Raw genomic sequence first — 27,125 nt, 5'->3', positions numbered from 1 at the left:
TTAAAGGGTGCAGGGAGGGAAATGATAGAGAGATTCTGCGAAAAGGTGACAAAAAATCAGCAGAGGGTAAAAGAAAGATGGACGGCTGTGACGAAAAGGAAGAGAAAACCATTAAGGCGAGTCATTAGACACCTGAGTCCGGGATCAAGCCTCGTAAAGAAATGACAGACTTCCTGCTGCCCTTTAAATCCTTTTAGGAAACAGAGATTACACCTACACACGAGCACGTGTTGACACATGCGGCGAGCAGACACTCTCAACTTTTAGGATTTCGCAGGGAAAGACACTTGAGCTCATGGGGAACACATGTACAATATGTGAATTCACAGCGTCACACTGAACCGGCTCGAATAAAACATACTGTCCAGCTTCCGCACACGACAAGTTACACACACTCTGACCCACTCGCATGCGTCAGCAAGTGAACCCCCGCCGACAGCCGGCTTGACAGCAAATGACACAGAAGCGAGGCACAGTACGTAGGGGATAGATGACGCAGCCGAGGTGTTGTGAGTGTGTGTGTGTCTCCTACAGCCATATATCACGAGGCATTTTAAGATTGAACTTGCTCTGTTAGTTGGACTATTTATTGTATTTAGTAACAGATGAGTAAAAAATGAGTCATCCTCCTTGTAGGCGACCAACGTCTAGCTACATCATTCTTAAAAAACAAAACCGAGAGGAACAATTCTGGCTTTAAGACAAGATGGCGTTCAGAGGACTAATCTATATCCAATTACAGCATCAGTGGCTTGGATGCCCATCTCTCCAGCATAATTACATTTTTCCCCATGCTTGGCCTCAATTAAGTGATTGTGCACTTCAGCTCCTCATTATCCCAGCGAGCGGGCGCAATCAAGAGCTGCAGACAGGGACAAGAATCCGAAAAACTTAAGAGAGTCTTTAATGGTGCCAACATGACTCTAAACAAATGGCGGCCATCTTGTTTTATAAAGCCATTTGTAGCGCTTGGGACAGTTTTGTCAATAATGTCGAAGGCGCTTTATTGTATCGCGCAGCAAGGAATAAATAGTCCGATATGAAGTGTCAGAATAATATAAGAGAGCATGGAGGATCACACTAATAAGCAAAATTGAATCCGGCCCAGATACCACGTGGAATGATGGTACTTGGGCGGTCCGCTCCTGTGTGCCAGATGTGAGCTACAAGCAGTGCCGGAGGTGGACCACCCAAGTCCCATCATTCAACGCTGTATGTGGGCTGGAACGTGTCTGGTGTGGGCCACATCTGGGCCACAACAATGTTTCGATCTGGTAAGAAAGTCTCTCTAGCTTGTCAAAGTTAAGGATACATACTCAAAAGGTCAGAAGTTGATTAAGGAATAGTTTAACATACTGGGCAACATTATTATTCACTTTCTGTATGAGAATTAGATACCACCCTCATGTCTGTGGGGCAGATATGATCTTAGCTTAGCCCAAAAACTGGAAACGGCCCCAAAATAATCCCACCAGCACCTCTAAGGCTCACAAAATAACATGTTTTTGTACAACTCGTACAAAACACCAATATGCTGCTTTAAGGTTGGTCGTGTGAGACTCAAGAAAGTGAGCGTTACAAGCCGAGAAAACGCTCTTTATCCCTCATTCCAATCTTGATGCTAAGCTAACCGGCTGCTCATGTAGCTTTAAGTTTAACAGACGGACATGAAAGTGGTATCAAGGGGGAAGGAATGAAATGGGTTACTGACTTATTAACACTTATTCTAATTAAAAAAGTCACTTACAGCAGCTTTAATAATTTGCTCTATAAAATGTCTAAAACTTATTTTCGTCCGTTCCACTAATCAATTAATAGTCAAATTGCTCCTTTTAAAGTTCACAGACTGCAATATACTGACAAACAAAATGTGTTAATTTCCAATGTTGTAGGTTTAACCTTCATATTGCAGTAACACTTATAGAAAGTATAGGAAAGTATGTATTTCATCAGGCCAAGACAACACTCTCTGGCCAGACTTTTACAAAACAAACGGAAAAAAGAAGAAGAAAAAGACTATTTATTTAGCATTTCCTGTAAATAGTGTGGAGGCGGAGTTCATTCCCAGCTTAGTTCCACTGGCGGATACAGAAGTCTCCTCAGAGAGCCAGAAATACACAGCAGATTACTAAAGACACACTTAAACCACCAGCTAACAAAGTAGCTAACACGTGAAGCCCGGATAGAGCTGCTGCTGCTCGACAAACACGTGACTGTGAATCCCATGACCGTGTCAAGAGGATGCAGTCAAACATCATCCGTCAGAGACCTTTAGTCAGGTTAGGACTGTGACGATTGTGAGTGGCATACAGACAATAACTAGGACACCACTTCACATGGAATATTAGCTTGGTGAAGCATATGTGAGTATGTTGTGCCTGCATGCTGACAGACCACTCAACCGAGAGCACTTTTTGGCCTCTTTTCCTGTAATATACCGACCCTACACCATAGAGTGCCATCTGTTCTGTAGAAGTCAGCGCAGTCTTATGAGACGAAAACACCACGGTAACACCAGAAAACCAGTCCCCACACCTCGGGAGATAAGCAGGCCGAAAGTGTTTGGTTTCCACGTCATCATCAGGCGAGAGGAGACAATGAATGGACACACTCTCGGACACAAAAACACACTCAAACATTCAAGCTTCACGTAAATGATACAATAATATGATGATAGAAGGCTGTCAATATGAAGAAATGTGTGCATTCTGTAAACAGGGCCAAACATGTACACACACGAGAAGACACGTACTGTACCGTACACACACATGCACGAGTATTAAGTTTCAGAGTCAAGTGTCAATTGTTTTGAAGTGCTCTTTGGTGATGAGACGTCCATTTAAACAACCTAATTCATCTTCACATTTCTGGCTGCCCTCTCCGCTAAAGAAGGCTGGATACTAATGAAACCGGCATTTTAAAATGCACCATAATTGACCGCATCCATTCATTCAGTGGTCAAACATGTCATCACAGCGTCTATACGGGTAAAAGAATCGTTCTGTCCTCCTTTCAGAGTACTTTGCTAGATGCTAGTGGGGGAAAACACGGAGCTGAGAACTCCTGATGGTATCTGTACAGTGACCTATTTCAATGAAACATCTAGAGGATGTTTGCGTTCTATTTATAAGCGACAGAATGCATAAATTACTGGTAGGTGCAGTGTGTTGAAAGCACAGGAAGCTGTGGGGCTTAAGACAATCGTAGTTCCAATAAGGTTTCTTACCTCTCCTAAGTGGGGAGTCGGATTAAATCCACACAGATTGCACACTTTCTTCTTGCACTCGGTGCAAAGGCTGTAGTTGGGCGAGTCTGCTGATCCGACGTTCAGGTCCACGTTACAGAGAGGGCAGCTTTCCTTGGCTGCTGAAACTGCGGCAGGTGCAGGTGCAGGTTTGGCAGCTGGGGCTTTCTCTTCCTTCTCCACAGAAATGGTTCTAAGGGGTTTCCTGGACTTAGCCGGCGGGGTGTCAGGAGCAGAGTCCGAATCAGGAGGAGACCCAGGAGCAGAGAAGGGGGAGTCAGGTGGTGAGCCTGGTCCAGAGTCAGCGGGGGAGTCTGGCGGCGACCCTGGTGGAGAAGCCTTCTCGTCCTCCCCGGTGACGATATTAGTGGCTGAGCTCAAGAGCGACGATCCAAAGCTGAACATCTGAGAAGCAGCAGCGGGAGGTTTTGCTGATTCTGTCAACCCTCCGAAACCTCCAAACAACTTCCCAGCCACTGACTCCTCCTGCTTTGGCGTCGCTTGCGCTTGAGGCTTTGAAGAGTCCATCAAACCGCCGAACCCGCTAAATAGTTTCCCTGTAACGGACTCGGCAGCTTGTGAAGGCTTGGCCGTGTCCGTCAAGCCTCCCAGACTGATACCTCCCAACCCACCAAAGAAGCTGGACTCCTGTTTGGCTTTAGCCGGAGACTGCTGGGGACTGGACTTCACCTGCAGGGGACGGCCTGTCTTGGGGTCAATTTTAGGGGACCCTCCCATTGAGGAGCCTGGGGAGAGCGGTCCAGGGGAGCTAACACCTGGGGATTTCTGCCTTGGCGTGGTTGGCGGCGTCAGCCCTTGGTCGCTGGTACTCTGCTGCTTTATCAGCAGCTTGCCAGGCTTGCCAGGTGCCTGTCTCTGGGGCGAGGGCGGGGCCGAGCCTTGTTTGGGTTTTGTCATGCCAGGGGGATCCATACCTCCCATCGCTCGCTGCATCTGGCAGTTCAGACACAGCCACTCTTTACCCTGTGCAGGCAACAGAAGATGGGTTAGATTTGACTGGAACAAATTTCCCCAATGTTATGAGCACAGACATTAACGGCATGTGTAATTACAGTATGTACACAGGCAAGCAGAACCAATTAAACCCCCTAAAATAACTGTTTTCTTTCTGTTTAGCGTAAAATATAGACAAATTCAGAGACATGTCCATTAATTAGTGTTTCAAATGATGCTGAATCCCATTTTCCCAAACAAATTGCTTCTTATGACATGAGGGAATTCAAATTGGCCAACAGTTACATAAATACTAATCACCACATATAAAAACAGCACTGGATGTTTATATTCAGACAATAATGACAAATTATTTATATTAAATGTTTCTTTCTAATTAAATTGCCATAATCAATCTGTTATTTCTACACGTTTGTTTGAATTCAGCTAAACCACAAAGTCTGTTAAAGGGTAACTGCACCCATTTTACACATTAACGTGTGTTAACAGGTCTTGGGGTGTACGGCCACGTATGTGAAAAAGTAGTATAAAGCCTTTTGTGGCTCCAGAGGAAGCTGCACTTGCCTAAGTAGTTAACTTGCATCGTGGGGAATGTAGGCACCAGGTTTTGAAAATGAAGAAGAATGCGTGGACTTAAAAAGGGTGATATCTTTGATTCTGCTGCATCGATTTAGATCATTTGTTTTCTGACATGTTTTTCTGTTCATGACTCCAACAGTGTTATAGGAGTACAATGCTAAACTAGTGGACTGCCTAGCCTACATTACCCACGATGCAACATAGCCACAGAGTGACATCAATGTAGGCAATTTATCCGATTACATGCAGCTTTCCTCTGGAGCCACAAAAGGCTTCATGCTACTTTTTCACATATGCAGTAGTACTCCCCAAGACCTGTAAACATACATTTTAATGCTTGAAATTGGTGGAGTTACCCTTTAACCTGACTGTTTGCAGAAAGGATAACACTACTCATGTATCAATACTAATGGGACGTTGGCTGGGCAATATATATGGATATGATATGAGACTATATATCATCTTGGATTCTGGATATTATATCGTGATATGACTTAAGTGTTGATTTTCCCTGGTTTTAAAGGCTGCATTACAGAAAAGTGATGTATTTTCTGAATGTACAGGACTTTACCCGCTTAGTCATTATATCTACATTAGCGATGATTGTTTATCAAGAATCTCATTGTGTTATTGTTTGTGAAACTACCAATATCACGTAACTTCTACAAATTTCAATATTGACATCAAGGTATTTGGTCATTGTGTCGTCCAGTCGTAGCAATTATAAGGAGATTTCAACAGATTGAGATATAAATTCTGTATCGCAATACAGCCTAAAAATATCTGGACATTATTCTCAGGCCATATCACCCAGCCCAAGTATTGTACATGTCTCATTGTCTGTTCTGACCATACAATACATCTCAACACCTGTTCCCAAAAAAGCCCGACTCCATCACAGTGCTCTTTGTTTAGTGTACAGGATATCTCCTTGGTTTCCACTGTGTGCAAACCGCACTAGTTAAAAGGGCCAATGTTGACAATTTGATCACTATCTACAACAGAACAATGTGTGTGTTTTTGTGTGTAATGGCTCTTTTTGTATATAATCCAAACAGCGATAAGGTCAATTCAACCAACCTGAAACATTTACTACCTACTACACTGTAACTGCAAACAACACTTCAGCTCTATAGATGTTATTCTGAATTCAAAACCAAACTAAATCCACTTCCTGAACTGATCAATCTGCTAAACCCCAACTGCACAGTAACAAATCCCAAAGAATAAGCCCAGGCAGAAGGACCCAGTCATTGTGCTGTGCTGTAATCATGGCCCACCAGCATTTACTGTCCATGTGTGACGGAGTGTCCTCGCAGGCTGGCACAGTATCTTCCTGTGGCCATGACATGAGTCACCTTCATCAACATTCCCTGGGTCCATATGGTCCCTCTGTTCCTCAAATCGTGTGCCACTCTTATGAGTTACACTCCCTTCTCCAGGCACAGAGAGCACAATATGCTGCTGACGGGCCAGTGCTGGATTCAGCTATACAGTGTGCATCTTAACTAATTATTTGAATTGTAAGAAAAAATACATTTTTAGTCTGAATACTAGAACAAATCATCTTTGTGGATTACATTTTTGCACTGTAATGTGGATTACGCAAACTGACTGGATATTTTGATATTTCCCAGCCTCAATAACATGAACTGTCTCCTGTATTAGCAGATACATGTCAGTATAAACAACAGCAGACTGAAAACTGACAAATACACAATGCTCATCACACAACCTTATTGGGGCCTTGTTTTAAAACTTTGAAAAGAGAAGAAAAGTGATCACTGTCTTACCGCTGAGTCTGGGGGGCTGAACCCACACAGGCTGCAGACCTGGTTCTTACACTCAGTGCAGTTATTGTAATTAGGCGGGTCCTTAGATCCAGTGTTCAGCTGAGTGGTCTTACACAGTGGACAGAGTCCACCTCCAGGTTTTCCAGCCCCCTGCTGACCAGGAGGCCTTCCGCTCTTAGCTGGCTCTCCAGGATGAGCCCCAGGACCTGGTGGCCCTTGCTGTTTGGGTCCAGGCTTCCCAGGTCCTTGTTGGGGAGGCCCACCCTGTTTGGTGCCCGGACCTGGTGGTCCTTGACCTTGCCTGGGGGCCTGTCCAGGGGGTCCTTGGCCAGGGGGCCCCTGGCCTGGTTTAGGCCCCTGGCCTGGTGGTCCCTGACCTTGCCTGGGTCCCTGCCCAGGGGGTCCTTGACCAGGGGGACCCTGGCCTGGTTTGGGTCCCTGCCCAGGGGGTCCTTGACCAGGGGGACCCTGGCCTGGTTTAGGCCCCTGGCCTGGTGGTCCCTGACCTTGCCTGGGTCCCTGCCCTGGGGGTCCTTGACCAGGGGGACCCTGGCCTGGTTTAGGTCCCTGGCCTGGTGGTCCCTGTCCTTGCCTGGGTCCCTGCCCAGGGGGTCCTTGTCCTGCCCTAGGCCCCTGTCCAGGAGGACCCTGACCCTGTTTCTGAGGTCCTCCCTGTTGTGGTCCCTTTGGACCGGGCCCTTGCTGGGGGCCCTTGCCTGGTGGCTTTCCTCCCTGCTTGGTCTCAGGTGCATCTCCATCCTCTTCATCGCCAAACAGTCCAAACTTGGGCACGCTGACATTGTCGCCTATGGAGGATATGGACGAGGAGACAGAGGAGGTCATAGATGACACGGCGCTGAGCGGGTTGGCCCCGCTGAGGAAGCTGGAGCCGAACATGCCGGACGACTTAGTCTCGGGGTCTTTTGGCTCCTGCCGGAATCTGTTTTCAAAAAGGCTGAGGGACGAGGGGCTGCGGCCCGGCGTGGGCCTGCCTGGTGGACCCTGGTTGAAGGCGTCTACAGTACGGCTCTTACTGAGACCTGTAGGGCCCCTGGAGGCCCCTACCTGCTGGGGACGCTGCTGGGCATCAGATTCTGACGGTCTGGAAGGAGAAACAGAAAAAAAAATACAGTTTTTGTTAGCACTGCTTTTTATTGCTGTTGTTCATTTGTGTTCGGCGACGTGAGAAAATCTTATGAAGGTCCACACCAACTCACAGCTGAGCAAGCGCCAACATAAAAACAACAGACATGATTGTTAACAAGAGTTGCAGACTTGTTGTTGGATTTGTTTGGCTGTGGTCAACTTACATTAGAAATATTGCAGACTATAACCTAGATAGCTCTCTCTGCTGTTTTTCCATCTTGAACACTATCACTTAGGCTATTTGCTAACCCCTCTGCCTTAACTGTAGCTTCATTCTGCTAATAATAAAGGTTAAGGCCACGGCGCTGTCTCTTTGTGATCGCGGGCCCTTTCAACACATCAGTGAGCACAAAACGTGTAGCCGGCGGCCCTCGGGTAAAGCTGACAGGAAAGTGAATGCCGCTGAATGACGCGGAGTGTAGATCACCGAGATAGAGAGGGAAATGCTCGGCTCCACGGGGGTAAGCCGAGACAGCTTTGTTAGCTCAGGCTGAGCAACGTACACAACCTACACACACACCGCTGTGCATGAGCGTGAAGATCCTCAAAGAAATGCATGGATAATGTTTCTTCTTCTGCCTTTATGTCTCAGATAAATTACATTCCCAGGCAATAAAGTTTAATGAGTACAATGCACACTGAGTAAGGCATGATTTTGCGGGGTTGAGAGCCGAGCACACGTTAGAAGTAGAAGCAATCCACTGCAGCTCGTGTGTGTGTCAGTATTTCAGCACCACGGACAGCAGCAGCGGTGTGTTTCAGACCCATGGACAGCGATCCGGCTCATCCGGAGACTATTAGAAGATTTAAAAACCCCACTTTTACATTTAGAAAGAATCAGAAAGCAGCAGGAGTGATGACATTAAAGCTGCTGTGCTATTTATAGCCATATTAATATTGATGCACCCCTCCCCCCCCTCTCCAGCTCAGATATAAATAACAATCCCCCCACCACCCCCCAAATTGGAGCCAATTAACAGCACTACACATGGCATTTATTTCATGATTATATCCATGGGGGGTTTTTTTTAGTATGAATCTGGAGCATACTGTTTGTTATTATCAGAGAATATCTCCAACACAGCAAGAATACAGTCAAATTGGATGTATTAGAGACAGACAGCTGATTATAAAGGGGCGATTTTGTTGAGGGGGTGTCAAAGGCGTCGTTCATGAAGGGAAAAAAAACACTGGGCACGACAGATTTTTTTACCCAGCAGGCATTTCGAAAAATTTCGCACAAATACTGGAGGTGTGTCTCTGACGCTGTGATCTCACGCAGAGTCAAACAATCCCCCCCAAATCATCAGACTAATTTCCAGATGTTACATCTGAGAGATTAATCGTAGTTAAATCGTGCGTCCATGAACGCAACACACACACACACACACACACACGTTCAAAAACAGCTGTTTTAAAAAAAATTAAAGGAGCCAATGTAAGAGAGAGAGAGTGATGCTGTCTCAGTGAAGCAGATCATCAGATGTTAATGATGATCCATTACGGTGAGCTCTAAGAATGGACTCGTTTCTTGGTGCGGTCGGGGGGATTAAGAAATGGGCGTTAACAGCATCTTCAACACAGCCACAACACATCCACTCGCTCCTCTCTCACGTATCACCCCCTTGTCAGCCTGCCTGCTTGCTTTGGATGGTGAGGGTATTTTAAGAAGAAGAAGAAGTAGGAGGAGAAGAAGAAGAAATGAAGAAGCCCTGCCTTCGTGCAGCTGCTGCGCCTCCGGGCTGCCTGCCTTGCGCCCTTGACATCGCCGCGGCGAGCTGCCTCCGCTGCTCCTCGCTGAGTTCAGCCAGGTTGACCGGAGTCCCTTCGGGGACCCGTACGAAGCCGCCCTTCCCGTCAGGTGCCAGCCCCTCTGGTAGCCCAGACAGCGGCCCTTCGCCTCCTTCCAGGCTCGCTTCGTTCCCCATGATCGACCCCTCCCGTCCCCCCCCACCACCCCTGAATTCGGGATCAATGCGCGGATCCGAGCCCCCCCGCGTCCGCGGTGCTTTATGTCCAAAGAGCGCAGAGAAGACGGCGTCCCTCGGTGTCTCGGAGCATCTCAGACGGTTTATTCTCTATTTTCCTCCGCTGTGCTGTCTCTCCATCTCCATCGTTTCTCCTTGTTTTTCCGTGTCGCGCATCTCTGCAGCTGTAGAGCACAGTTAGCTCAGTTCTCCGTGAGGGGGGTCTCTGTTTTACTACCGCTCACAGCCACTGAAGGTGGCTTCCGGTTGGGTTTTCAAAATAAAATCCCAATTAACCGCCGTTAACGTAGATTTTCAGCTCTTTGCCGTTTGGAAAAATGCCTAAACTACATTACAAGTTTCTTATAATTAATAGCAAAATAAAAATGATGGTATTCACTCACGTATTGGCTTTATAAAACAACATTATGCTAGTAAGTCGCATAAAAGTAGGTGGAAATTACGTCTACAAGGCTTCACTTCTCTTTACTGTGTTTTTACTCTTTAATATAACATTTAAAGATTTTATATTGAACACAAACTCGCTCTACTTCCGTAACACCGGTTAGCTTGACGCGCATCCTCCACAGCCTCTCCTCCTCACCGCGCATGCGCCGCCTCTGACAGGTGATCAGAAGACATCAGCAAGCAGGAGGAGGATGTGTTTTTAAAGGGGACTAACTCGACTAAAATGTGTCTTTGAGATGCGGTTTGATTGCTTAAAGAGTCAAAGCAGAGAGGAAATGAGGGGTCAGTGGTGCTTTTATTGTTGTGCTTTATTGTGATTCTCATTTTTTGAAGAGGACAGAGTTGTGAATATTGTTTGTGGGTCAAGTATCTGGGGCTCCAGTGGAAGTTCATGTATACTGTATGAAGTCACATCACACCTCTCCTCATACAAAGTCTAAAAACACTTTTCAGGCATTATGTAGGCCAAGAACAAGTGTGTGTGTGTGTGTGTGTATCTGTATCCATACACGAGTCCAAAGACCGACAAAAACATTAAAGAATGATTCAAGAATGACATATATCTCATTTCAAGGGAAGTTTCCAACATCAAATATTCAAAAAACACAGATAAGACATCTGCGAAAGCCTCCAGATGACTCATACCATTAATAATATCTTATACGCTTCTGCCTGTTATCAGCTGACAGTTATGGGATTGCATATCGGAGCCCTTTATATTCTCAGATATGTTAATGTGCAACTCAAGGCTGGCAGAAGCATGTGGGAATATCATAAATAAATAAATAAATCACATTGAATTCTTTGTTTCCTCTCCTGTTGTGGAGACCTGATGGTTATCCTGGAGAACACACTGCATGTGATTGAATGAGTGTAATGAAAAGACAACACACAGGCTGCAGTGCGTTGCATCTCACATGCACCAATATGCTGTATATGAAGCTGAAAACAATACAGTACAATTGCATTACATCAGCCCACACATGCTGAAAATGAAAACAAACCTACAGTGCATGTCAGCTGCGCCGCAATGAGAATAACGCACGACCAACCAGTCACCAGATCCAGCGAGTAGGATATTAAAATACGTCGGCTCGGCTGTACGTCAAGCAGATGTGTTGCAATATGACAGCGAGTGCTCATTTGCTGTGTTGTCTGTGGGGCTCTGGGGCAGATGTGTCCTCTGTGCACCCAGCTCAGAGCCCCCAGTACCTGGGCAGGGGTGAAGAGGAGGACTGGGAGCCTAAAATCTGTACCGAGAGGAACACAGCCACCAATATGAATGCTGCCTCATCCTGTTTTTCTTATACTACATGGAAAAGCTAGACCAGTAGACATGTTGATATCAGTACAAAAACCAGTGTAAAAAATGCAATTTGTGGTTTTACATGTGTTATGTGCTGGACTTCTTTCTTGGTCACCAATGGAGACTCCAGGAAGTCATTTGACTGACACCTAACCCCTCGAAAAGTGTTATTTTTGCACTCCGTTTTTTGCACAGATTCAAGATAGCTAGCTCTGGCTCCCTCCAGAGCTAGCTTTTCCCCCTGCTTCCAGTCTTTATGCTAAGCCAAGCTAAGCTAAGCTAACCATCTCCTGGCATGTGCTGGACATGTCTGGATTTTCTTGCAAAACTATATTCAACACTGTAAAATGAATACGTTCTTGTGAGCTTAATATGTGTAAAAAGAAGCATGTTTTGGTTTTTAGTGTGTTTATGTGCAGGAGGGCTGCCCCCCCCCGCCAAAAAATGGGCGCACACGTAGCACAACGCCACAACATTTAGCATTAAACGAAGCTAACATCTCCTACCTCTGGCTTCATTTTTGGCTCAGTCTTAGCTGAATCTCGGCAAGAAAGACATTAAGCAGAGAAGTCTCAAACTATTTCTTTAATGCAGTCGAGGTAAATTCCTATATATGTATAACCTGTTGACACCTGTAGGTGTTGCAGCCACAGGGTTCAAATCCCACCTCCACATGCTTTTAGTTCCTCCTTCCCCATTTCTATTTTCTTAACTGCACATTTAGAGTTTCTTCATCTCCTTGGCTCTCCTATGTATAGATACAGCTCTTTCCTTTCAGTCTGTCTCCCTTCCATCTCCTCCTCCTCCTCCTCCTCCTCACCTCAGTGTATGTGCATGTGTAGGCAGAGGTGAGTTTTGGTTTCCGTCTCCAGTGATAAACGATGGTAGTGTAGCGATTGCTCCGCTCCTCCCCTTCTTCCCACTGATCGCTGAGGCATGGCCTGATTGTCTGTACGCTGTGAGGCGGAAGCAGCTCGTACATGCATGCTCTCTCTCTCTTTCTCTCTCTCTGTATCTCACCCACACATTCGCATAAACACACTGACCGAAGCAGCCAGTCATGCAAAGCAAACGCAGTCACCCAGACGGACAGACGGACGGACGCACAAACACACACAGGTGTAAACACACAACATCAAACACAGGCCTGGGGACTAGCAGCACTCTCCGAGGCATGTGCAAACCCAGCGATTTATACAGACACACACACACCTGCATACAGTGTACACAGTGTCGACTCGCTGGCACAATGCCATCAGGGCCCTTCAGGCAGATTTTTGTTATAGAGTAAACAAAATGTTGAGTTTTTAACTGTTATTAAAACTTATAGGGATGCACAATATAGATGTTATTGCTGATACAAATAGCCCATAACCAAAAATCACCTGCCTCTCATGGCCAATAGCTAAAGATAACCGATGACTTGTGACTAGTTTATAGTTTGTGCACGTACTGTAAGTAGGTAAAAGGCTAAGATGTAGCGAGCAAAGACGAACGACTTCTGGCAACAAAATGTAACATCCTGGAAAAAGATAGCTGAGTTTCATCCTCAGATTAACAAATCCTGATGCTTTGGGTTGGCAGCTCGGGTTGGATGCCTTACCCAAAGTGTCTGTAATTGATTTTCTGGGGCTGAGACTCAACGATCAACTATCTCTCTCCAGGAACCACTGATTCATGTTTTATTAATGGGTTTCTGTCTACTATGTGTTACTGTTTATGTAAAATCTGAACAATGTTGTCCAGTAGAAGTCTGAAGTCGTATAAAATGGGAATGCTGCAGTAAATACAAGTACCTTAAAATTGTAATTAAAGGACCAGCATGTGGTATTTAGTGGTATCTAACAAATAGATTACCCTTCATCTCACCCTCTCCTATACGGTGGCCGCTAAAGAAGCAAAAGGTGCTCTCTAAAGCCAGTGGTTTGGCAATTCTGGGCTACTGTAGAAACATGGCGGTGCAACATGGTGGGCTTTGTGAATTATGAATACCATTTTCCCCCTAATTCCCTCTAAATTCTGCACACTGCACCTGTAAAGTAACTCTGGAGACAGAAGAGTTGGCGTCAGACCCGAGCTGTTAACCCAACGCATCAGTATCAGACAACCTGGGGATGAGACTCATCAATCGTCTTTCCAGAAAGTTACATACTGTTGCTTTAAATGAAACAGCTGAGAGGTTTAGAGGGGACTTGTAAACTTGCCCCATGTAAACACTGCTTTATTGTAAGGGGTCAGAAGCCGAAAAGGTTGGGAACCAACGGTTAAATCTTTATTGATTCATTGAAATCTTAATGTGAAATGTAACTAGTGACTACAGCTGTGAGATAAATGGAATGAAATGTAGTGCAGCAGTAGTATAAAGTTGTAATTGAAAATAAATTGAAATGCTCAAGTAGAATACAAGTACCTTAAAGTTGTACTTACACAGCCTACATGAGTTGTACTTAGTTACTCTTCTACCTTGTACTTATATATGGATCGACTCCTCTCCTGGACGTTTACAGTTTGTGTGAGATGTATTTGTTCTGTGTGGCCGGGCCAACGTAACTTGACTCTTGTAACCAGATAACGCACACTGCACTGAGTTCATTAAATTTGAATACTCGGTCGGGGTAGGGGGCAAAGACTAACAAAGGCAATTTCTTTTGCTGCAAAACTCGTACTAACAATATCGTCCTACGTGCAACAAGTTGCAGGTTTACACAATAAGACAAAAAAGACATCCCTACAGATCTTTGGTACTTTTGACAGCTCTTTCCTCCCTGTGATATGGTTCAGTTCTTATCCAAACAAACTGCTAGAAGCTTCCCTGGAGAGCTTTAACTCCATAATCTGCTCTTATTTTCAGAAGCGAGTTCTCCAAAAGTCCAGTTAAGAAGAGTCACATACCTTTACTTTAATCTCAATATGTAGGATCAGGTGGTATCCTTGAAGTTGTGTGATGAGGTGAGGCAGCTCCCTGGGTGACGGTGCACTTGCGAGTGATGTTTCATTTCTAGTATATTAGCACTGAGCCTTTTCTCATCCCTATTAGCAGCCTGGCACGCGTCTAATTCCGCCCTCAACGCCAATTTCTCCTGACCGGCGAGACTCTGTGGACTAAAAATACCTTTAAAGCCACGGAGGCTCCCTTCCCTTTCCTTACACTCAATCTTACTACACATGCATGCGCACCGCCGGCACACGGGTAGGCGTGCTTGGGTGCTGCCAACACACAAACACAAGCCTCTGAACCAGACAAAGACACACTCATGCACGGACATAAGAGGTCCTTCTAATCCTCTTTTCTTCTGAGAGATAGGCCAATCACAGGCTGCCTTCTACTGTAAGCTGTTTTTCTTGTACACACACACACACACACACACACAGTGAAGTCCTGCTGTAAATCTCTGCTGTATTCGAGGGTCAAGTTAACTCGCTGGCAATCATCTGAAACAACAAAACAAACGAGCAGAAAAAAGGCTCCCGGATCAATTATTCATCGCTCGCCCAACTCCATTTTACCCCTCAGAACACTTTCCCCCCCTCACAAACACCCAGAGAGAAGCCATAACACCACCATCTGTTGAAGCCAGTCAACACAAACAAAAGGGAAGTGGATGACATAACTGCAGCATGACAGAAAACACGTATGATTTCTCTGCAAATGGGCTGTGTTTCTTTCTCGTGGCGTCTCCTTCCAGCTGAGTTCTCTGTGAATAATGCTCCTCGCTCCCTGAGGACACATAAAAAAAAAAAAAAAGGCGTCTGATTCAGAGACTTGACACAATGCCGGAGTTACACAAGTCCCCTTTTGTTACATACAAACACACAGCAGCGCTAACACAAAGCGCACAGAGTCGGGAAAGATGTAGACAAAAAGATAGAGTTTATGTCTGAGATTTTAAGGCATGAAATGTGGAAAATATCCCCAACATGTGCTGAAATCACACATGCTGTTTGAAAGGCTTAGCAGTGGTGCGTTCCTACGTCACCTGTCCTCGTCTGCATCTCCTCGTCATCACTGATTCAGAAAGGTGCATTCAGGGACTGTAACGTTCACCTGTCTAAATCCTGAGATCTTATCTTTTTCAGGAGTAAAGATTAGGATTTTCGGACAGTCAAACAGACCTGATTAGTGTCCGTAGGATTTATTTTAGGGATTTTGTTATGGTGCTTTGGTGAAGGGCGTGGGAAGGAGACGTGGAACTGGTAACAGGACTGTTAATAGGATTTACTGGTCACTGTCCAGAAGCCAACCTCCAAGTGGCTGATTGATGTAACAGCAGCATGACCTCCTAGCCAACGGATGGTGTAGGGCCAACTGTGAGGCGAGAACAAGAAAAAACTAGCGACAAACAATACATAATCATCGGCGTAGGATCCCTGATTTGAGCATTTTTTCTACTTTATGCTCAGTTTCTGTCTTGCAGCTTTTCACTCAGATATTTCCACAGCTCTCTGATGTCTCGTTCCTTGGAAGTTTTCATTCGTGTGAGCATAACAGTCATTGTCTTTGTCTGTTCAACGCTCATTAACAAGGTTTTCTTTCCACAGCAGCTGCTGCCAGAAATGAAAAAACACATCACTGGAGGATATTTCAGGAGAAAGACCCACCTACAGTACAACTGGCAGAAAGGCTTCATGAACAGACAAAATATCTGGATTTTTACTTTAAATTAATAGGCTGTTTTTGTTTTCTTGCATAGGTTTAGATGAAAAGATCAATATCACACTAAATGTGAAGCTATCACTAGCAGTTAGCTTAGCATGAAAACTGGAAATAGAGGTTGGCTGGTTAACAACATCCCCAGCTCTGTCCAAAGTTAAGCAATATCCACCTGGATGTATTATAAGATCTGGAAACTGGACCCAAATATGACAGCGATCGGCCCAGTGAGAATTGCTCACCTGACGCATGCACTAAAAAGCTTCTAGTTCCTGGTTATATGGCCTACTGAATATGCGCAGTAGTGTTTCTCCTGCTGGCTCCACATGGATCAAAATTTCCAAATTAAAAGAGTCATAACGGACCTTGTTTGCAGTTCATGGTGTCCTGTCAGAAAGTTTCCAGACTTCTCCCTTACAATGGTGCTCTACAGGGAAAAATGCTTTTTGGACCACAGGGGAATTTTTCACTGCAATAGCGCGAGTGGCCACTGGGCAAAACTGGAATCAAAGCTGAGTATTAGCGCCCAATCGAGGTCTTATTCTATGTTCATGGTAAGAAACAGTACTCTAACTATGGATAATCAAGAAGGGAGAAAGAGAAATTTGAGTATTGCAGTCCAACTATTTTGATAATTGATCCATCGTTTTACCTTTCAAGCAAAAGTCAAACATTTGCCGTTTGTTCCAGTTTCTTAAATGTAAGGATTTATGGTAGTAAATGAAGACTCTTTGGGGTTTGGACTGTTGGTTAGACAAAAGAAACAATATGAAGACGTGACTTTGGGCTCTTAGAAGTTATGATGAGCATTATTCCACTTTTATTGACTTATTGTTTATTTTATAAACCCTGAAAATAATTTGCATTTCAACCGATAACGATATTAATCGTTAGTTGCAGCCTGAGTTAAGTTAGCTAACATTGCATCGCTTTTAGCTAACTAATGTAACAGAGTCACAGTCCAACAGAGTTGTTATTAAGTAATTAAATCTTAATCTTGACTAAATCTATTATTTTGTTGGTTTACTTTTCTCTTCAGGTGTTACATTGCTTTTTTTTTAAAAAGTGGAAACAGAAAACTTTTGCCAACAAAATGTTTCATTGTGGTATACTATTACCGTTAGCACCGCTGTGGAAAGACGTCGTTAGCTACATGGCTACCGCTAATGACCAGGCAACTGCAACCGTAAGAATCCCGATTTAATCCACTCGGTTGTATTAATAAGTAGGCAGGATTTGTTCCTTACTAATCTGGTAAAAATCAACTGGGAAGCTAACGTTACACCTAGCATCATAGTGAGGCAACTAGCAGTTTCAACTCCCAACACACAACCCACCATAAAACTACAACTTGTTGTTTTTACATTTCTTTTTTTGGACAGATTAATTAATTATCTTTACTTGTAGGCAGATGTTTTGGACAGAACCAAGCTAGCTGTTTCCTGTCTCCCATCTTTATGCTAAGGTAAGCTAACCTTCTCCTTGCTATTCCTTTCAAAGAAATCATTCCTCATATCATTCAACTAAGCGATATAGTTCTTGAACAGCAACTCAACCGTGCTGTTGTTCATCAAAATAGCACTGCCGGTGGTGATATGTAATTGCTATTAATATCTGAACTATCTGCTCACGCCTCGTGCCCTACATTTCTTTTACGTGTGAATTATTCCTGCAGAGAAACGTGACATTTGAGAGAAACCTTCAGAAAAAGCATGGCTCACCAGTATAATGGATTCGTGTTATCTCCTCCTGCCCTCATCTCCCACTCTCACTCCACACACCCTCCCCTTTCAATTTTTCTTATTGAATTGACAGCAGCTGACATCTTAACTAATGCTGCTTCAGGATCTAATGGGCTGATTCATCAGCGGCGGATGAGCACTGGGAGTAGTCCTTTAGAGAATAAAAAAGAGAGTGAGAGAAAAGGCTGAAGAGATAGTGTCAGAGTGATGTGGGTTTGAATGCCAATCAAGTCACACAGACCCCCACGGCAGTTCATGAATCATTAACGACACACACACCTGTTGTCGAGGTAGTGCGTCACTGCCGGTCACGTCATCGCTCTGCAACGAGGAGGGGAAAGTCCCTTGAGTTCAGCCAGACTCAGCACGGATGAGTCACACTCAAGGCAAATTCAAATGTGAACACACAAACACATCACGTTATCAAGCTAACAAGGAGGTTACGTAAAAAAACCCTCCTTGGGAAATGTTCCAAATACTGCCTCAGCTTTAATGAAACCTTTTCTTTCTTGGCTCGTAGCATTAAGGTGGTTTGGACCTGAAAGCCTTGGCCAGCCCTTCCTTGATGATTTACCAAGTCCTTGAACGTAACCCCGCAGCCCAGCGTGCATCAGTATTCTCTCCGGAGACGGACAGGAATAGGTCATTGATCACCTCATCAATCCCAAGCAATCAGTGAATGGAGGGTGTGTGAGGTCAAACTGGTGCGAGTCGGTTTTTAGCTGCGGCTGAGTGTAGGGTGTCTCTGTTTATGACTCCCAGCCATGTAGCTCGGTGCTGAGGAGGGCGGGATCGCAGCCATAAATCATGGCGTCTTAACAACAGACAGGGAGACAGCATTCCCAGAGGGCACAGTGTATGCATTGAAACCCCAAGGTATATATGTACAGAGGGATGAAGCGCTTGGTTGTGTGATTAGCATCTGAAAATGAAAGGTAAACATTGCTCGGTAGCTTTTATTCAAGTCCAGATACATGTGTTGCAATCCTCATTCAAATTGTAGCTCAGTTAATGTTATATTATTAGTGTTGAAGTTTAGCTTTCACCTTTTACAGGTGGATTATTTATTTTGATTATTATTCCTCGATCTGCCGATAATTCCTCCTTTAATCTGTAGAAAATAAAATAGTGAAGAACCCAGCATGATGTCATCAAATGTGCAAAAATATAGTATGCTTAAAGCTGTAATGTGTTGAATATGGCCAGAATTCTGAGTAGCAAGTTTCATAGTGGCCAAATCATGTAACTACATCGTCACAGGATGCACTGGAGCCCAAAAATACTTCCCTATAATGTGACTAAAACGATGTACAAGACAAAAAAACAAAAATATAAATATAATTTGATATAAATATATATATATAAATTGTATATAATGAAACATTGATAATAATACAGCGGAATAACATGATTTCACCCTCTCAAAGTTGTTAAAAGGGAAATAAAATAGGATTATAAACCATCCTTACATACTGTATTTTTTCTTGACAATCCTGCGAGTGCAATCAGCGAGAAGGAAGGGAAGAAAATGGAAAACTGCTGCTGCTGCTGCTGCTGGAGAACACAGTTGTGGCTCAGTGGGGTTCAGTCTTGATGCAAAATGTCATCTATCATCAAGGAGAAACGCTCTGTATCTGATCCCTCCCTTACCGGTTGCCATGGTTTCTGAGGCAGCTGCCACTCACCTGCAGTGTCCCTAATTACGGGATCACTCGAAGATTAGTGTCACGCGTGTTACAGGTCATTGCAGGTACAGTGTAGCACACCGACAAAAGCCTGCAGCTGTAAGCGTTTGTGAACACTGTATGCGGTTTACTCAGCTGAAATTCATGGAAAATTGCGGACGAGGTTTGGAGCTTCACAGATGTTTTAACATCAGCTCAAAGGGAGAGAGATGAGATGCAGCTGACGAGGGAAACAAGGGCGTGGGGAGCTGAAAAAGAGATTCAGAGCAATGTCACGGCAATTCATCCTTAATGAAGGAAAATGAGCTGAAGGAAGCTGAACAGTAAATTCTGTATATTCGATAGAGAGGGGGGGGGACTAGCAGCGAGTACAGCAGCCCGCTGGTGTGTTGTCCTGCCGTTGACCTAAATCTCCTCCTCTCTCCTTGCCCACAGACTTGATTTCCCACAATCCCTTGGGCTAGCTCCGGGGCAAGAAGGAATGAGTCAGAGCTTCTCAAGAGTCGCATGAAGCTCTGGATATGCACACACACACACAAATTCAAAGGTTTTGGCTGAAGGCAACATGAAGATATGTGAGATATCATTTACTGCTTTCTCTCCAGTCTTGTTCCTCCTCTAGCACACAAACAAAGGCACAAACACACTGTGGCATAATGTAAACAGTGAGATATGAGTAAGGGGACTGATGTTCTCTGATTCAGGGCGTCATCATGACGATAACATTCGACCGATCGGATGTTGCATGAAGCCTGCTGTCAGAGATTACCTGTGTCGAATGAAAATATGAACCGGCGTTTCTAATTTCAACAATTATGTACTAAAATGTTGATCTATTTGAGCGCAGTGACAACTGAACGTGAATGTGTTGCAAGAGCTGTACGCTGAGCTTTCAGTCCGGACTGCTAGCTGCACGGCTAACTGAGCTAACTAGCTGATAGCAGCTACAGTTGGTAGCAGATAGTATTATAGTCCAATAAATCCTTTTTGGCCCAGACCTGCTTATGGATGGAATATACGTAATTAATGTCATGATGTTGGGATTTTTTGGTTTCCTGTTTTAATTTGTAAGGTTCATCCTCATGTGTCACGTTGTGTTACTTCACATTGTGTTACTTCCTGTCTTTGTCTCGTTTTCCCTCCCTTGATGATTTTTCAGGGTTAGTTTTACCTGTCATGTGTTTTCCCTGTTGCTCTGTGATTCCTCGTTTCATCTGTGTTCCTGTTCCCTGTGCTTTATTCACTATGTATTTTGTTTAGTTTTTTAATGTTTTGTATTTCCTTGGTTCTTCTTCTGCCTGTTTTTGATCAGTTTTACATTAAAGCTCTCTTCTGGTTTCACCATTTACCTGCCTGGAGTCTGCATTTCGGTCATTTTTGGCTACAACTTAACAGTTAACAGTGAGTGCTGCCACATCAAGGCATACGAAAACTTCAAAACTGAATCGAGCAATTTCTGACCACTGGGGAGCAGGAAAAAAACAAAACAAATACTGAGTCATACATGTCAGATTAGGATGGGAAATGGGGAAAATCCAAAATATAAAGAAATACATTTCATTTGGAATGGATGTGATTATACATTTAATCCAGTTTGCTGTTATAAATAGTGCCTCCAGAGGGCTGAATGTGTTTTTATTCACAGTAGCGAATGATGAAGACGAGAAGGAGAAAGTAGTCGAGACAGCGACGAAGCTCCCCCGAAGCAAAGGACACAGTAATAAAACCCTCCAACATAATAGTCAAGACAAGTCTTTTCTACAGCTGAAAATGTGTATTTCTACAGACTCAGACAGATACACACACACACACAGACACACACACAGGACATTCAAGGACAGTCGCCATGGTAACAGGACCAGCGAGTTCCCTAACACATGTGTGAGTGAAACTCGAGGGCAGGGAACATGATTGCAGCCCTCCTAATCACTTCAGTCGACATGTACGCGCACACACTCAAACACACACCTACACACACAGCTTCAGAGAAAAGGTAGTTGTGTCCGACTGTGAAAGGAAGGTAGTTCTGTACAAACACCACATCATGTTAAGATGTTACAGCTTCCACTTAGAGATCACCACGGAGAGCTTCAAGATGGGCTTCTGACAAGGAGGCAGTGAGACGACAGCGACCTCTGGTGGTTCATCCTGAGAATCATCAGTTTCACATTCATGGATACTTTTTTTTTCTCCTATTGATGCTTGTGCTGATATTGAAACCAGTATTGATACTTTGGTAACCGATCCACCTACCAATAGTGCTGAATAACATTCTGCCGGCTCAGTTTCAGGGTGCTCACTCACTTGGTGCTATTCCTACAATGACAATTCAGAAGGTCTGCTGGGAAAAACAGCAAATATTCAATGCTGGACATAAAAATATATATATTTATTGAGCACGTATAATAACCATGAATAAGAATTGGTAAATTTAGAGTTAATCAATCTTTAGTTTTTAGTTGTTTCACTGTTTACAAACAATGAAATGCTTTAAAACCGTTTACTAAACCATTGTTTATTGTTGCAACGGATGGTTACAATACTACTATGTACTGTAGTTTAGGGGAAAATACATTTTAATCAGAAGAGAATGATCTTAAAACAAACTCTCTTTGTTTTCATGACTGAATAAACTAACTGACAACACAACTTCATACTGTTTTACTTTACCTGTGGCGGACCCTGCCACCTTTCCAGCCTCAAACTGTGTTCTGGGGACCTTATTTTCCTCTGAGAACAGTGCTATCAAGATTAAAATCAAAAACTGTAACACTGCACAGGTGAACGCCGTCTCAGCTCCAGCTAACCACAACAGTGAGCCAGCACGCAACGAGTTGATCTTGATGGAACGCAGTCGTTCTTAATGTTATTAGTTACACCTGTGCTTTTTCCTGCTATCACACACCAAAATGTCTGCCGTGAAAAAAAGCTCCATTCATCATTATTACAGTTAGCGGTGATAAATTGCCTCTGGATCGACTTTAACTCAAATAAATAGTCTCCATATGAAAACGATTAACTGCATGTTCTGTGGATTATGCAGGCTGACCTGGACAGTGTTTCTGAAAAGATACATTACTGAATACATTTTGGCGGTGCTTCATCTCAACATCTATGAATTGGCACACATCTGTGTACAGATGTTCGTGGATGGCTTTCCCACAGCTATCAAATGGATTGAAATTTGTTACACACTTTCATGTTCCCCCCAGGATGAACTGTAACAACTTTGGTGCCCCCACAACTTTTTGTAGCGTCAAAATCAGATCACTTTTCAAATTTGTGTTTAGTGCTGATCTGCAAATATTATAACTACGAAAAATACGGTAGATTTAAACACAAACAGGCTGAAGAGTCTTCATACATCTGTCTATCGTTATGCAAAAACCAAAAGTAGTGTCCTGCTGAGTTAGATCTGGATCTGAGGAGATTATGTGATATGTTCTATGGTCATGACTATTATCTGTGTGTAAACCTCTTGAACAGAGCTGCAAAATGAAAACAGACAAGTTGTATCCTAGCGTAGATATTACGCTCTCTGTGGCATGTTAGCATCAAAGTCACAGAGCTGCTAGCATGGCTGCAGACTCTTAGTATTGTTTTTTATATAATTTGGGGAAATGACCCTTTAATGAGATCGACTTCTTCATATACATATATATAAATACATTTATCCCAGACCTTTTCTTGCCGACCATATGATCCTGTATATGTGGCTGCGTTTTGTCACTGGACAAGAAATACAGTGAAGCAGTGAGGACAACATGTGCAGAAGGTTTTTGACAGAAATGAGAACAAAGGGACATCTTTTTTGTAACGGAGATGTTTATTTAGACAACTGAATGCATGCCAGAAAGAACTGTGTTACAGCAGCGGTAACTTTCAGCTCTCTCACTTTTCTAACTCTGAGGGAGAGACCCGAATCAGGGACACACCGAACTCTGGAGTGTTTTGCAGAGAACACGATCTGCTCTAATTTATTGCATTGACACATTACTCTTGTCATGTATTAAGGGGGACAGGGGGGAGACAGGGGGGAGGGGGGGGGTAACCACTGTTGAGTCGAAGATTAAGGAGCTTGGATCTTACACAGCTTCGGCCGGAGTATCGCGAGTTGTTAATATCACTGTTTTGGCAAAAGGACAGAAGTAATTCACACCTTGCTTTAAGGAGAACCTCTCACACAAAACACGTAAAGAGACGATAAAAAAGATGCACTTACTGTAGGTAGCATTCACATGCAGTATAACGTGTCTTCTCCTTCAGACTAGATTTAACATTTTTCTCCACTATTTCTTACAGAGATTCACAGCTAATGTTTTTCAGATTGGGGAATTATCTTACACGTAATGGCTACTGGATGAATGAAGACATGTTGGATGGATGCGGGAGAAAGAAAGAAAGAAAAAAAAAAAAGACAAAATTGTGCTTATCGTTGTACTCGTGCTCCAGTTCAAAACCTTTCATCCACACACAGGGGGACACGATTTCACCCAGTTGGTCCATCGAAAGTTTCCTTAGTCGCTGTTGCCGTTGTTTTCTCCAATATATTGATGAGCCAGAAATACCATAATATCAAAAATAAATGCAACCCTTTCACAAAACAATGAGCAATAAATAATAATCAAGTGGTGTTCTTGTACTGTATATGTACTGTATATACACAGAGAGTTAAGTTTGTTGTATATATGTACACAAAACAACTGGCAGTCTAGTTCAGACTGGCTTTTTAGCGTTAGCCTACTACTGGAATTCGTGCCCAGATTTCTAGAAATCCCAGAAAGAAGCGACGACATAATAACTTACACAGAGTCCTCGAGAGAGCAGAAGGGATAATGCACAATGAGACTACTATGTTGTGATTTTTTTTTTTTTTGCCTCGCAAAAATAGAAGCACCGGTCCGGAAAAGGAAAAAGTAAATATAAAAGAAAAATGTAACTTTTTTTTTTTTAGGTAGGGTGTAAAAAAAAAAAAAAAAAAGCCTCTAGAATCCCATAAAATAACTAGCTTATTAAAACATTGATGACAACAACATGCACGATGCTTTTCCCAGCCTCGGGTGGAGAATGTTATGACGAAGCACGATCTCCCCACCGCCGTGGCATGACTTTGCAGTTTTTTTGCATGTAATAATGCGTCTAACAACGTGAGGGCCACCGTCAAGCTGTGCACGCCTCGAGGTTGAATCGCAACCCTTCCCTTTTTTCTCCTGTAAGGGCGCTGTTCGTCTGTCTCGACTTGAAAGGGGAGCTCCTTTTCCCCCCTCAAACAGTTCCTCCAAAATAAGAGTTTTTTTTAATTCCATGTACATTATCTTGCAGTTCACATGCTCAGGTCAAAGAGGGGCAGCAGGATGCCATAAATCCGTAAATGTCTGCATATCTGTTTCGTGTCTCTCGGCATTAAGTCCATCTGCTCACCAACAAACACCTCACGTAACATTTTTTCCGTCCCAGTCTTATTTTAGTAGCTTATGTACAGGAGGCTGGAGTGTCTGCCAGGCAGCATCCTCACACATTTACAGTATGCATTCCAGTTTCTCAGTCCTCTGTTCCTCTTCACAGGTACTTTTGTGTATGCGTCCTTGGATGACAGCTTTACTGTTGTTATGTATTTCTACCTAGAGGTGTGTGTCGCTGTGTTTTTACGGGGTTTTGTTCTGCTGCTGTGATGGCGAGGTCACTGAATCTACAGAATGTGCTTGTGTATATATGTGTGGATGGTTGTTTGTGCTTGTGTGTCGATCTGGTTGCATCATCTCTGTGCTTTTTTCCTCAAACGCTACGTGGAGGTCTCTGAAGCTCGTGGGTCCTCCTGTTGCGTCCCTTCTTATTTTCCTGCATCCGTCTCCACTTGGCCGCGTGCTGGCTGCTCGCCCGAGACCCCCCTACGACCTGAGAGCCGGCCGCGCTGCCCTGCCCCTTCTGGCCGTTTTGCGTCTTCTGGTTGTTTTTAGGAGCCTGGCCGCTCAACATACCCAGATTCTGTTGAGCTCTCTGGTTGTTCTGGCCCCGTGCTGGCCCGTCCACTGTCGGAGCTCCAGCCTGGTGCCATGGCCTGCTCTGTGGTGGACTGGCCTGCTGCCTCTGGGTGTTCGGAGCTTTAGGCTGTAATCCAGAGTTGGTGCCGCCGGTGCTCTCAGGTTTACTCTGACCGTTGCTGTTCGGCGTCTTCACCCTCTTCTGTTTGCGCTCCTTCTTCCAAACTCGATCACAAAACTCCTCCACGCTGTTGAGGTCCGGGTGGTCCAGGAGAGACAGGAAGTCACGATACCACAGCCGGTGTTTGGCAGTGTGTCCGACCCCGCCCGCTGCACCGGAGAGCCCAGGTAGGATGTCGCCGAGCTTCTGGGCGGGGATGACCTGGAGGTTGAGGCGCAGTAGAGGCTGGATGAAGCCGTGCTCGACGGCCTGGCAGTGGTAGATAGCTGTGTCGGACTGGGCCAGACTCCGGATGAGCAGGCCCTGGTCTGTACGGAGCACCCGGTCATCGAGCTTGATCTGAAAAAAGACAGAGAAGAGAACATAAACAAAGAGCAATCAGAAGAAGAGTGGTATAAAAACAGACCACGTAACTTGACTGAGCGAATAATAGAGCCACATGTTTTAAAGCAGTGAGGATGTTGAGGCATTGGTGAAAAAGATGTTTATGTAAGATACAATGATGGTCGCCATGAGAGCTAAAATCCTTCCTTGTAGTATTAAAACCAGCTGTGCAGTTTGCATTTGATAAACTTCCTGGGTTGTGTTTCTTCATATCGCCAGTGCTCACAACCACACACCCTGCTCGTCCGGTTAGACAAATACAGCCACAGTAGAAAGTCAGGAAACTGGTTACATCATGGGGTCAAAAGTCAATCTAAACATCCACACCCACGAGGTCACCACCCTGTCTAAGTCACTGAGGTCAGAGGTCGAAGAGGTCCTACCATGATAACACAGCCGGAGAAGGAAAGGTGTAGCCTTCAGCCCAGATATGTTTTTTTTGCATCGATTTAATTAGCCTGAAATCGAGAAATCCTTCAAAGTGCAGCGTGTGGGGTTTGCGCAACATACGCACCTCGTGCCTGCGGTCGTCGTTGGGCTTCTGCAGCTGCCAGTAGATGAGCGCTCTCTGAGACTTGGGGCTGCACTCCAGGAACATGCTGCTGTTCTCCACGCCGTACACACTCCTGTCCTCCACGCTGCCTCCTAAGCCGTCCGTGTCTTCTGCAGGACAACACACGCAGAGACGGGATGAATGAGAAGTGTGTGGCAAGGAGAGGAGAGACTGTAGATATATGTGCACGTGTGGTCATTAACGTACCATGATGCTGAAGGTCTGAGCACTGAGAAAGAGGGTCTCCGTTTCTGATGTCCTGCCGTCTGGTTCGCCTGAGAAGAAGGATGGAAGTTAATGTAGAGCAAGCGAAAACATATTCTGCAGCCGCTCTGTACTGTTTAATTTCAACCACTAGGGGGCAATGTTACCCAACGCTAATCCACACGGCTCCAGGACTAGAGAGTGACTGTTTATTCAACCTTCAGCTCCACTGTTAAATCACATATTAGGGAAAAAAAACTGAACCC

The 27,125-nt window shown here is 44.4% G+C and overlaps 2 protein-coding genes across 2 annotated transcripts in view; both read right to left on the bottom strand.

The window, feature by feature from the left end:
• Positions 1-9,665, bottom strand: part of pcloa (piccolo presynaptic cytomatrix protein a) — a 56,178-nt gene extending 46,513 nt beyond the window's left edge. The window contains exons 1-4 of the mRNA XM_073480842.1: positions 9,454-9,665; positions 7,245-7,693; positions 6,592-7,211; positions 3,227-4,228 (exon numbers count right to left, since the gene is read on the bottom strand). Of these exons, the coding sequence (XP_073336943.1) occupies positions 3,227-4,228; positions 6,592-7,211; positions 7,245-7,693; positions 9,454-9,665 (2,283 nt within the window). The remainder of the gene's footprint in view (positions 1-3,226; positions 4,229-6,591; positions 7,212-7,244; positions 7,694-9,453) is intronic.
• A 13,696-nt stretch (positions 9,666-23,361) lies between these two features.
• The window catches only part of sema3aa (sema domain, immunoglobulin domain (Ig), short basic domain, secreted, (semaphorin) 3Aa), a 34,816-nt gene continuing 31,052 nt past the window's right edge, over positions 23,362-27,125 (bottom strand). Inside the window, exons 15-17 of the mRNA XM_073480307.1 lie at positions 26,863-26,930; positions 26,617-26,765; positions 23,362-26,057 (exon numbers count right to left, since the gene is read on the bottom strand). Of these exons, the coding sequence (XP_073336408.1) occupies positions 25,332-26,057; positions 26,617-26,765; positions 26,863-26,930 (943 nt within the window). The 3' untranslated portion in view covers positions 23,362-25,331. The remainder of the gene's footprint in view (positions 26,058-26,616; positions 26,766-26,862; positions 26,931-27,125) is intronic.

Source organism: Pagrus major, chromosome 14 (genome assembly GCF_040436345.1).
Source record: "Pagrus major chromosome 14, Pma_NU_1.0".
Lineage (NCBI taxonomy): Eukaryota > Metazoa > Chordata > Actinopteri > Spariformes > Sparidae > Pagrus > Pagrus major.
Note: the sequence above shows the minus strand (reverse complement) of the source record. Positions and strands in the feature narration are given on the sequence as shown.